Raw genomic sequence first — 13,359 nt, forward strand, 5'->3', positions numbered from 1 at the left:
TGGTGAAACAGTCAACTTCTGAAGGAGGGACTCCTGAAAGGGGTACCTTACTGCTTAAGCGTTTTTGGAAACAAAAGGCACTTTGGACACTCCCAATCTTCATGGACAAATTTGTCAAAATAAGAGGGAGAAGAAGGCATTTCGCCGAGCAAGACGGGTTATCCAAAGGGGTACCGGCCCTCCGCCGCAGCCATCGCTGTATCCCCCATCTTGAAAGGTTCCTGCACAGATGTAATAAGTGCGAGAACCAGCCCCCCTTCGTGTACTTCTGCAGTCATCCCCCTCCCTGACAGGATAAGGTGGCCACCACCCGGCAAGGTAGGCCACTATCGTGGCAGCAGAGCCAGACAGGATTGTTCGAGACAGAGAAGGTAGAGTAGGCCAGGGGTGCCATATACTAGGCTATATGTCTAAGTGCCACCCAAAAAAACTCAGGGGGGACTCACCAACCGGGACTCCCCCTCGCTCGACATAGGGGATGTCGACCGAGGCCCTGCACAGGGGGCCCACACCAGGGCCCCTCACAGGGGCGCCGACCCCCACAGCGCCACCCCTCTGGTAAGAGGCGGCCACGAGGCCTAGCAGGGCGCAGAAGCCATGGCCCAGTAGGCCGCCGTAAGAGCCGCGGGCTAAATTTTTTGGCTGCATGCCGCAAGCGAGTGGCCCGCGGGGGGACTTGACTGATCCGAGCCCTGAACGGACACTGCGTCGGTAGGCTACAAAGCCGCAGCCTAAATTTTCAGCCGCAGGTCGCGAGTGCGCGGCCCGCAGGGGGACCAGACCGAGCCGATAGGCCGCAAAGCTGCGGCATAAATTACGGAAGCAGGACATCCGATCACCCGCCTCCCAGGCCCAACCACCAGATACCCCCCCAGTAACAACCCCAAGGGTAGAAAAGGGGGACCGTGCATCCAAAAAGCTCCTAGGCCGGAAGCCAGCCTGGGCATTACCAGGAAGGAGGGGGGGGGGGGGGGAGGGAAATGGGGGGGAAGAGGAGGGAAATGGGGGGGAAGAGGAGGGTAAGGGGGGGGTGGAGGAGAACCCCGGAGTGACCAACCACACCAGGGGAGTACCCGCGCCCCACACCACTCCAGGGAAGGAGAGGAGGGGACCCTTACTTACCTCTCCAGCGAAATGTGCGGGTAACGCTCCCGGACAGATCCACGTCGCCACCGAAGTGGGGGCTGTCAGCCATGAGGAACGCTGCGACAGAGGTCGAGACTGGTTGTATACGACTTCGCAAGACGTTTAACTCGCAGGGCCAGCCCCTATCCAGTGGGGTTATGTCGCAGCCGACCTAGCAAGTAGCTGCGGTCTGCACGCGCTCGCTGGCCAGACTGGAGTGACCACTGGATCAAGTGTCCAGCCCGTCGCCCAGCCTGGCAGTTGATTGTAGATCTCACTGGAAAAAAATCCAGGAAAAGAGACAAACAAAAAATCCCAGGACTAGAGATCCCAGCAGGAAACTAGTTCCTTACTCCTGACTAGGCAGAAAAAAAACTGAATATCTAGAGCAGGTAGGGGATTATATACTGACTGAGGACAGCCCATGGGCATAGCCAGGTGTTTTGTTTTTGTTCAGCCTAGTCCTACTCCTGCAGAGACGATATAACCTTATGGTTCTGAATAAGGAAGGCCGTGTCTGTCAATGAACGAATGAGAAAGATTCTTATACCATAGGTTGTGCACCAACCTTTAGGTGATTGGACACTGGAAAACAAAGCTGTAAAGACAACACCAATATAATCCCTCCCACTTCCAGCCAGCCTACAATTTTTTTTTTTATTTTTTTTAGCAAGCAATAAGGTGTGAATCATAAGGAACAAATAAAAGGTGCATACTATAAATTCGGTAATCTATCCAAGAAAATAATTTTACAGGTAGGTAAAAAAAAAAAAAAAAAAAATATTTAAGCATACATTACAGGACACAGGATCTTAATCTTAGACCATGGAATATCCAAAAGCACCAAGACTAAGGGGTGGGCAACACAGCAAACACGAACAGGTCCTGAAAAGTCAAAGCACTTACAATACCTTCTAACAAGGAAGGGTAGAACCTAACCATTTAGACTATTGGCTTGACTGATGACTTGTCTAAATTTAAAGGGGATAGCTTGATACATACATAAATGCAAAAATAAATTTAAATAGCTGATTTTCTTACAGCAGGCTTGCCTGGTCTTCCAGTATCTTTCTTCTCATCAGTTTTTTTGGTGGTATTCTCAGGACGCTGTGATGGTGACCCTTCTGATTTTGATGATGCTGGTATTTCAAAGGAGAAAAAAAAAAAAGGACAATGTTAGTCAAGTAGACAAGAAAGGGAGAATACAGACAAGATACCAGACCACAAGATGGTATTGTATATCAAAACACAGGCCATCTAATTATTATACCAAGAAAGCCCATTTATAATTATATATACTAAGCAATAAACTCAAGATTTTTAAACAATGTTTAACGGGGAAATTACTTTTAAGAAGGTGAACACTGAAATACTACACATATCAAACTGTAACTATCTTTGTACATGACTTTAACATAGAAAGTTAGTACCAGATGCAACACACAAAACATGAAATTTACTAATGCAGTCTATTTCATGGAGTGAAAACAGAGGGGAAGAGATTGTGCATTATGATGGACAAGGGAACTGTCATCCAGAGTACACTGCACACGGGCAAAAAATATTGTATGTGAACTGCCAATCAAATGTTCATATAGCTTTCTTTTTGTTTGATATTAATAATATACTAAGGAGTGTCAGATCACTACCTTTTTTGAAATGTACTGTGCTTTTAAATAAGAGACATCTCTATACACTGCCTTAGGGCCCATTTAGGTGTGCAGCAGTAACCTGCAGTAAAATGTGTATTTTATTGTGTGTGTGCAACAACACATGGGTACTTGCGTGTTGGAGTGCCACTCATGGTACTCAAAGCACATATACAGTAGTTTTTAATGCACCTGTGCATCAAAGTACACTGCTTGTAAAAAGTGTAGGTACAACTAAAATAAATGGGCTACACTAATATATTACAAATTAAGCAACTGCAGCAAGTGAATGGACCCCTAAACTGACAATGTGCAAATAATCGGACCTGATTAGAAGTATGTCGCCCCATGGATTTAATGTGGAAATTCACAAGGCCAATTACTTTGTAACCACGCACTGCCTAATATTTTAACTATGGTCAGCAGAGCTGGCCAACAGTGGAGTCTTTGTAATGTGACAGCCCCCTCACTAAAAAAATGGGTGGTTCCCAGCAGCCATTTGTAAGTATTTGTTGGAGAAGTTTGGGAAGAGCTGACAGTTTGAGTAGGGAGAGTTGGTAGCTATATAGTATTTTACTGTGCTACTGTATAATGCACTAAAGAACTGTGGAGTGCAGTGAGGGAGCTACATATTCTTGTGTACAAAGTTTAGAGACCCAGCAGTCCTACAGGACTACCATGTCATGTGCATCAGCAAAACTATAGCTGCCATTTGCTGTTGGGCCACTCCCTTGCAAGTTGTTTTTTTGTTTTATAGGGGATTATTTTCCATGTTTTCCAGATTTTTTATTTTCTCATCAATAAAAAAAATGAGTTGGGTGGTTCTTAATCACAAAGCTGCACCATCCAGAATCAGGGCATGTCTGTCTTTTCTATCTCTGAGCGTATGTGCTTTATTACAGCCACAGCTTGTGCATGAGGTAGTTGAATAGCTGACAAAGCATTTTCTTCTTCCTCCTGCCAGGCAAAAGCAGCTAGTTGTCTGCAACTACTTCTAATGCTCCCTCCTCTCCCCCTCTGCCTCTTTTTCGGCTAATCCCACCATAGTCTGGCAAACTGGTAATGAGGGGTCAACTGAATTCTTTGATCATATGATCACTGGCTTGGCTGCAGGAAAACCTAACTCATGTGCAAGCATTCAGATATTGAGACTAAGGAAGATAGCATCATGACCAAAGAGAGAGAGGGGATATTCGATTGGGAGCAGAAAGATGCAGTGATATTCCAGCAGCTATAAGGTGAGCTCTAGGGAGAAGGGGAGGAGGAAAGTTCTAAGGGAGAGGCAGAGCAGCAGCAAAGAAGGATTTTGTCTGCACAGGCCACTGCCATCACCAGGTCAGTTCCACAGAGGTATGCAGTGTGGGTCTTTTTAAAGTATCTGCTGCTCACAGCACTGTTGTGGTTTGCAGTTTCTGCCTGCAGTATGTCAACTATGATAACAATTCTAGCCATTTGGTACCACATGTATAAGGAAACATTTTTAACTTCAGACATTTACTGAAGTCCCGTATCAGCCACAAATTTTGATTTGCTTTTCCAGGGTATAGAATTTCCTCTGTGCACTAGGAAACCTGCTTTAGCCTTCCAAGTGCAGTCAAATCTTGTCCCAAAGTAGTTCTCAATTAAATATGGCAATTACATTTTAATGGAGACCTAAGTGATTCTAGGAACGCCAACATACAAAGGGCAAATTTAGCATTTTTTTTTCTTCTAGGCACCATTAGTTTAAAACACAAGCAATGCATATACTAAGATGTTACTCACATCTCATGCGGAAGCGCTCTCCTGAGCCACTCTGAGATCCTGGATGTGATCCTGCTTGGGAACCAGAGTTACTTGACCCTGAAGAACTGCCACTGCCCGGCCTGGGCACAAGCTTCTCTACCCTCTCCCAAAGCAACCGGGGCTCGATATTGCTAATAAGAAACAGAAGATTTTTGGTTAATCCAAGTTGAGCACCATTTACTATAAAAAAAAAAAAAGTTGCAATCTCTAAGAAAATGAATACTTTATTCTAAAGTGTTGAGAAAAAAAACTAGAGCCCAGAGGTTCTCTATCCCCCCAAACATATTTTAAAGTAAGTCTGAAGTTAAAAAAAAAAAAATGCTCTTAAAAAGTAAATGTGTATACTTTTGTAAAGCCCTAAGTTCAACTGAAGCTCCAGAGATAACTGTAGATTAGGCGTAAGGGCCATATCAAAACATTTTATGGATCATTTCTCAGTTGATCTAAAGTTTGGATGCATCTGGTAGGGGGATTTTAATTTTGGTATAGGGTGGGTTTTTTTTGTCTCCCATTCCATTTTCCCTAATCCTCCCCTTTCTTGACGTGGAGGGTGTGCTGGTTGTTTTTTTTTTTTTTTTTCTCTTTTTCTTTCCTTTTGTAAAAACTCTAGACGAATAATATAGCAGTATATAGATATTTAGGTAAAATGCATATATCAATATAGGTAAAAGAAATGTAATGTGATTAACGATTGTTTTGATGTTATATGATGAATTGTTTCTAAAATTTAAAAAAAAATGATTATTAAAAAAAACAAAAAAAAACAAAACAAACAGAGTGCTGACAGGGGAATCCCTCCTGCCGAGACATTGTATTGTAGAAGACAATGTCATGTTCATTGCTGGCAGCTATAGCAGCCGTTAGAGATAAATCGTAAGTAAATCCGGCAGGCTGGTTGTACCCAAGTACATTCAGCCTGCCCACACACAGTTCAAATCTCAGATTCAAACAGTCTATTCCCAGCTTTAGCATGAAGTTAAACAGCTGGGGACTAGCAATATTTTACAGTAGGTCTGTAAGAAAGTAGCCAAGTGTGAAAGTGGATAATCATCCTTTAAGTATATATCAACAGTTAAGGCAGAACCATTTGATTTCCCAAAAGGAAGGCAGTTGAGTTTGTCTCACCATTTGCAGGCTATCAGCACTAATGCTTACTACAGAAGAAGCAGGTCCAACCTAGGAGAATGTGTCCTCCAAGCTCACGTAACGTACCTTGTGGAATTCCTCTGTCCAGACTGGTTATTCTGTTGCACGCTGCCCTGCAGAGGGGAATCTCTTCGGGACAACACAGGGGATCTTGATGTTGTCCTTACAGGCACCTATGCCAATCAAGGAAATAAGCATATCATTCGTTGGTATGTTTACAGAAAACAGTAAGGCACTATAAACCAACATACCGGCAGCTCACAGAAAGCGTGTCACTAAATGTTACCACATTTTGTTAAACTAAGCATCAAGTAACCAAAATAACAGACTATAGTTTATTATTGTATTGGGGATAATGGTTTTTGTCTGAAAGTCTTGGAATAGTGGTAATGAATTGGATAGCTGAAGCAGCATCACGAAAATTACTGGTAATTGGTAAAAAGCAGCAAAGCCAACATAGGATGTGCAGCAGCATTCATTAGCTGTGTAAAGCATGCGAGAGGTGCACACATACCTATCCCAGAAAGCTTGAAAAAAATCCACTCCTAAAGCTTAGATTTTGTGACAGCTATGAAACATTAAAAACATGCCTACTGACACTCGCATGACATCACATAATGGGCATAAACTGTTCTGCTCCAAAGAAACAGAAATGGAGGTCTAAATTAAACTAAACTATACTGAAGTATTTCAAGCTAGGTGTATGGATTTACAGATTAATAGACTGAAGTTTTGTGTAGGTTCAAATCACTGCAGTACTAGGCAAAATGGTCATATAGTTTAAACACAACCATCATAGTATACCAAAAGGCAAAGGCTCCTGTGGTCTACAAATTGAAGAATGAAATGGATCTAAACGAACAGATTATTCCTAGTTAGCGCTGTCAGTAGACAAAGTAAACAAGAAAACCTGTACTTCAATACCTATGTAAAAAGCAGCTCTGCTATATTTCTATCAGCCGCAAAATGACAAGTCACGTAAGTGTCACATGCTAATTGCCGAAGTATTGCCAGGTAAACAGTCTGCAGTTATTGTACACTAAATGTACATAGCTATTGTGTAGCAAAACCATGGAGGTCACTCACATGACTTAACATCCACCATGCACAAACATTCTCCATTGGTTTCAGGTGCTACCTCCACCTGCATGTACAAAAGCTTCGTACATTACTACTTCTACTCCTTACCCTTGGAGGCACCTCTTCACTGTCTGATCGAGCCCAAACCCTTTGGTTGGGCTCAGGAGTCTCAGACTTAGGGTCAGAACTTTGACTTAGAACGTCACTGCGGGGGGGTGGATGTGGTTCCTGAGAACGTAGATGAGGTGCAAATTTGGGAGAAGGGTCACTGAAGGAATGGGATCGCGAGACAGGGGAAACATTGTTCTTGAGGGATGCCAGATGAGACCATTGTACCTTACAAGAAAACAAGACATAAAACATTTACATGGTGTATTGACACTGCTGACTTTTTATTCCAGTGTAAGAATTTAAAAAGTCAGACAAGGATGAAAAACAAGACAAAAAGGCAGGCTCACTGACACAGTTGTAAGGGAGAAGTAACTGTGGGAATGAAAGGTGAACAATGGTTGACCTTATGTTAATGTTATTTAGCACAAGGCATCATGCACAGTATTTCATAGTGGTAAAGCCTTATACTGTATATGCAAAAGACCGAATTGTACATGCACATAACATACAAGTATAGCTTAACATTTTAAAATAAAACTGATATTTTACTTTAACTGGAAGCAGAAGGATGAGGTTTATATTTTAGAGAAGTTTTGGAAAAGTCATTAAAGTGGATCTTCACTGCATCTGAGCACCACAAACCAAAAACACCATTTAATTCATTTTTAATATTGAAAGTAATCTCCCCTATCCATCCATATTCCTATACTTTTTTGTGTGGAGAAGTCACTTTGAAAAAAACTGTTCTTAGCTCAAGGATGCATTCAGGAGAGTGCGCTTAGCTGAGAAGACCCCTCCTCTCCTCCCCGACTGAAGACTACTAGGATGCATGATATCATTTTCCTAGGCAAGAAACCAGAAACTAACTGAAGAAATGTATAAAAAAAAAAAGTTTAAAACTAGTAAATATGCTATATTTTACTATCTGTTTACTAATGCCAACAGCATGAGGATTAAAAATCAGTCAATGTTGATTGGGAGAGTGAAGTTCCACTTTCACATTCAACCTCCTCTGTCAGAAAAATAAATGTTAGAGGGGGTACCTGGCACACGTGCCAAGGCTCGAAGCTCAGCTAAAGTTTTGAAATCATTAAGACAACATAAATTAGACTGTTATCAACTGTTATACTAAGTAAATCCCGAAATCAGAGCATATTCAGAAAGCAGTGCAAAGAGCAATAGTAATGTACAAAGTGCAGTAATGACTTCTCCAAATATCAATACTCCACAGGAGGACTAGTCAGGATGTTAAAGGATGGGTTGCTGCACCGTGCACATCTTCACATTTATTTGAAATTCCCTACTGCATATACTATAAAACCTTGGAAGGTGGGGGGCAAAGTGGCAATTTGCACTAGTTCCAAGGCTTCAAAAATTTTGTAATGACATACTGCTAAGCACCGACAATCTCCCTTGTAGATGACCCCATAAGTAACAAGTCCAAAAAAATATACAATCCATTGAATTTCAGTGAAGACATACAGATGCTTTAAAAAACACTTGCATTATTTACTGTAGTACCAAAACTGCAGATCTGGTAGGAAGGAAGAAGCCAGAAAAAGGCTTAGAAGCCCCGTCAAGCAATATTACAATAAACAGTACATGAAATTCACAATTGCTTTCTTTAAAGTGGTAGTAAACTCTGTATTTTGATTTTTACATACAGGTAAGCTTATAATAAAGCTTACCTGTAGGTTAAATGCATATCGGTGCATGTTTAGGAGATTTTCTAGGGAGCAGCAGCCTGTGACGTCACCAGCACATGTTCTGAGTTAACGGCATACCCGTATCGTTCCTTCAGGCCTCTGTGCCTTGTCAATCCCGCGCATGCGTGTGGGAGTCACGGCCGTCATTGCAGCTCGGCTAAGTGGCCACAGCCCGCAAACCCAGAAGGAAGATGAAAGCCTCTGCATTGGTGGAGGGCTTTGTTTTAAGAGAAGTCTTTCATAATGTGCTAGTTGCAATGCATACTAGCACATTATGACTTTATATTGAAAAAGGGTTAGTTTTTTTTTTTATTTAGGTTTTTTTTTTTTTTAACCTTCACTACTGCTTTAAAGCTCTACAGCCATGGCCAAAAGTTTTGTGAATGACAAATATTAATTTTCACATAGTCCGTTGCTTCAGTGTTTTTAGATTATTTTTGTCAGATGTTCCTAGGTATACTGAAGTATAATTACACGCATTTCATAAGTGTCAAAGTTTATTTAAAGAATCAATATTTGCAGTGTTGACCCTTCTTTTCCTTACAATTTGCCCTGGCTTGCTGTCAACCAACTACTGGGCCACATCCGGACTGATGGTAGCCCATTCTTGCATAATCAATGCTTGACGTTTGTGTCAGAATTTGTGGGTTTTTTTTGTTCACCCACATCTTGAAGATTGACCACAAGTTCTCAATGGGATTAAGGTTTGGGGAGTTTCCTGGCTATGGACCCAAAATGTCAGTGTTTTGTTCCCCTAGCCACCTTATGGCAAGGTGCTTCATCATGCTGTAAAAGGTATTGTTCGTGACCAACTGTTCTTGGATGGTTAGGAGAAGTTGCTCTCCGAGGATGTTTTTGAACCATTCTTTATTCATGGCTGTGTTCTTAGGCAAAATTGTGATTGAGCCCACTCCCTTGGCTGAGAAGCAACCTCACACATGACTGGTCTCAGGATGTTTTACTGTTGGCATGACACAGGACTGATAGTAGTGCTCACATTTTCTTCTCCGAAAAAGTTTTCTTCCAGATGCCCAAAACAATCAGAAAGGGGATTCATCAGAGAAAATGACTTTACCTCAGTCCTCAGCAGTCCAATCTCTGTACCTTTTGCAGAATATCAGTCTGTCCCTGATGTTTTTCCTGGCTTTTTTGCTGCCCTTCTTGACACCAGGCCATCCTCCAAACGTCAGCACCTCACTGTGCATGCAGATGCACTCACATCTGCCTGCTGCCATTCCTGAGCAAACTCTGCATTTGTGGTGCCCCGATCCCGCAGCTGAATCAACGGTAAGAGATGGTCCTAGCACTTACTGGACTTTCTTGGGCTCCCCTAAAGCCTTCTTCACAAATGCAGTGGAAATGTTTTTTTATAGGATTAATTTCATTTTCGTGGCAAAGATGGACTTTACAATTAATTGCAATTCATCTGATACCTCTTCATAACATTCTGGAGTATATGCAAATTGCCATTATAAAAACTGAGGCAGCAGACTTTTTGAAAATTAACATTTGTGTCATTCTCAAACCTTTTAGCCACAGCTGTACATAGTTGTGTTTTCAGCGCATGCATGCATGACCATTTTAGGCCCCATTCACACACCAAGCATAGGGCGAACGTACGGTTTTGTTCAATTTTTTAGCGCGTTTCTACACATCCTGCATGGGGCAGCCTTGCCAAGGAAGCTCCTGAACCTCATGGGTTTATTTGCCATGTATTTTAGCTGCATTTGTTTTTTTGCTCATCTGCTGGTTGCGTTTGGGGCACATTAAGAATAAATGGCTCTGCAAGCCTAACAGGCGGTTTACGCATGTTGTGGAAATGCACATTTCTGTGCGTGTTCCCGAATCATATAGGTATGAATGGGGCCCAAGGCTAGATTCACATCTGTGTGTGTCGGCAACCCATGTGCAACTGTATGTGTTCCTGACCCGCATGCAAAACACACTGCTCTTCAGCAAACGCATGAGGGTGCCACTAATTCTTAATGGCACCCCCATGCTTCAGAAAATGTGGCACTTTTACCCTGTGATTCCTGCACGTAAAGCTGTGCATACAAATGAAAAGGCTGCTGTGCTCGAGCAAACAATGCATACAGGACCCACGCAAGTGCCAACCTAAACTATATGATCTATTATGTAATCATCTTAGTATGGTACAGTGAGCCCTGTGTGTTGAGGTATGAGGTACCCGCTTTAATTAGTGGGAAATCTAGACCTGTTATGACAATCGAATACAAATATATATATATATATATATATATATATATATATATATATATATATATATATATATATATATATATATATATTTTTTTTTTTTTTTTTTTTTTTTTTTTTTTATCTGGTCTTGCAACTTAACTAGGACACCTATTATATTAAGAAGACCAATAGGGAGAATCATCTAAGCTTCACCAGACGGCCATGCACTGTAGGTATTTTGGCCGATTTCGGATGAAATTTGCTCAGTGTGCGCCCTGCCAACTGCCTTCCACCCTATATCCCTCAACTGAAATGGTCAACGGGAGCGGCTGCCAAAATACAATAGGCACAGTGAGAGATTAATCCATCCGAACTATATATCATAGATAGAGGAATTGATTTGTAATTAAATAAAACATTTTAATAAAAAAAAAAAAGGCGGTAGTAAACTCGGCTTTTGAACTCGTACCTACAGGTAAGCCTATAAGGCTATAAGGCTTACCTGTAAGTACAGTGAACATCTCCTACACTTGTGGTGTTTAGAAGATATTCACACTGGATAAAGCCATACAGTAGCTGGATGGGAGTCTGAGCAGATACCCCTTCCTGCGCGACAATTATTTTCTTATGCATTTAAGGGTCGGCTACCACTCTATGTTCTCGATGGTGCAAGAGGGGGGTGTTTCGCTCGCCGATATGCTGTACGTTAATGTGTAAAATATGGGATACAGTTAAAAAAATGCTGGGTGTCCCCTATCCTACCAGATACACTCCCATATGGGAAAATGATAAACTTCCTCAAATTCTGGCGCTAAGAGGCTTTCAGAGATGGGAAAAAATAGGAACAACAACTCTAGCTCAACTATACAAGAACGGTATACTTAAATCCTTTGAAGATCTAAGGGGAGAGTTTTCTCTACAATCTAATTGGTTCTATCAATTCCTCCAACTAAGACATGCTTTACATGTCCAATTCTCTTCTGATAAAATATTTCCCCCCCTATCCTTGTTTTTGACAAGATACTACAGGCTGGTTCAATAAAGGGTCTCACCTTTGCTACATATAGGATATTGTCCGATTTTATCCCTATTGAACTTTCCCATCTGCTCTAGGGCTGGTTGGGAAAAAGATATTGGTCCCATCCTGAGGAGGTTTGGGATGATATTTTCCAGTTCTCGCCCCGGGTGTCTTTCTCCATCACACAGACTGACACATATTTTTATCCTCCACAGAGTCTATAGAACTCCTCAGTTTCTGTATGCAATGGAACTAAAATCTGAGCCAGCCTGTGCTAGATGCGGCAACACAGGTACGTGAATACATCTTTTGTGGCTGTGCCAAAACTCCAAAGATACTGGGCTGAGGTGATCGGTACCCTAAACGGCTATTGGACATTAACATTTCGGTTGAGCCCCTTTTATGCCTATTGGGCTACTGCGATACGTCTATTTATACTTCCTCTATTGGTAATACTATATGGGGCCACTCTTTGTTGCCCGTAGACCTATTGCGCTTAAGTGGACCTCTCCCTACCCGCCGACTGTATCCGAGTGAATTTTAGATCTCAATAGGATTATTCTTTTTGAAAAACATACATATTCCCTAAGGAATTCCATGAGTGAGTTTGAGGCTACCTGGTCAAGATGGTTTCAGTCCACGACTTAGGCATCACATAAACCAATAGGTACTATGTACTTCGTATCATTGGATACTTTTTTTTTCCCTTCTTTTTTTCATATATACTCTTCCAATTGCAGGGTGGGGCCGGGGGATATGGGGGTTTTTGGGAGGTGGGGTGGCCTGGGGTCCTTTTTTTTTTGTTTTTTATTTTGTGGGGGTGTGTTTGTTTTAATGTGTTTTTGTTTGTATTGTTTCAATGTTGTTTGCATATAAAAATAATAAGGGATCCAATTTAAAAAAAAAAAAAAAAAAAAAAAAAAAAAGAAGGACACAGCCAGTGACATCATTGGTGCATGCTCTTTGAAGGGATGACATATAAGTGCATGGGGAGCTTTCAGAGGAGTGCAGATTTGTGTAAAATTTAAAGAGGGGGAAAAAAAAAAAAGATGCAGTTAAGCTATAAAAGAGCAGGAGGCACCACCACATGCCTGCAGCATCTTTCCTTTTCCCACATTCCACTGAAATACCAAGCACTTCCAGTTGGTGTCAGAGCTTGCTTAGTTTCTCCAACCTCCAGGCATACCTACTGGCCATCACTATAATGCCCTACTTCACTGGCCACAAGCAATGCGTAGAAGATGAAAGTAGCTGGGTAACTTCGTCACTACCATGTAGTGCCAGAGGCTTGCCTGATCAGAATTGTCCAGCATGTGCAGCAAGGGGGCCGAATACAGGTATGTGCAAGAATCTGAACATGTCTGCACCTGATACCTGTCATTTTTTTTCTCAGCAACTGTAAGCTAATTACATATAGGGATATAATGATCATTATACTGAAGTTAACCTCTGCTCATTCATTCAGTGAACTGGCCATACTTGGAACAAGTTTTCATTAACAATGTTTCACTGTGTTAAGAATAAGGTCATGTTATCCTGT

General features: G+C 41.8%; 1 protein-coding gene across 1 annotated transcript in view; it reads right to left on the reverse strand.

Annotated features, from left to right (window-relative positions):
- MAP4K4 (mitogen-activated protein kinase kinase kinase kinase 4) overlaps positions 1-13,359 on the reverse strand; it is a 131,921-nt gene that overhangs the window by 42,411 nt on the left and 76,151 nt on the right. Inside the window, exons 15-18 of the mRNA XM_073614774.1 lie at positions 6,894-7,121; positions 5,772-5,878; positions 4,539-4,690; positions 2,167-2,264 (exon numbers count right to left, since the gene is read on the reverse strand). Coding sequence (XP_073470875.1) covers positions 2,167-2,264; positions 4,539-4,690; positions 5,772-5,878; positions 6,894-7,121 — 585 coding nt within the window. The remainder of the gene's footprint in view (positions 1-2,166; positions 2,265-4,538; positions 4,691-5,771; positions 5,879-6,893; positions 7,122-13,359) is intronic.

The sequence above is a fragment of the Aquarana catesbeiana genome, linkage group LG02 (genome assembly GCF_042186555.1).
Source record: "Aquarana catesbeiana isolate 2022-GZ linkage group LG02, ASM4218655v1, whole genome shotgun sequence".
Classification (NCBI taxonomy): domain Eukaryota; kingdom Metazoa; phylum Chordata; class Amphibia; order Anura; family Ranidae; genus Aquarana; species Aquarana catesbeiana.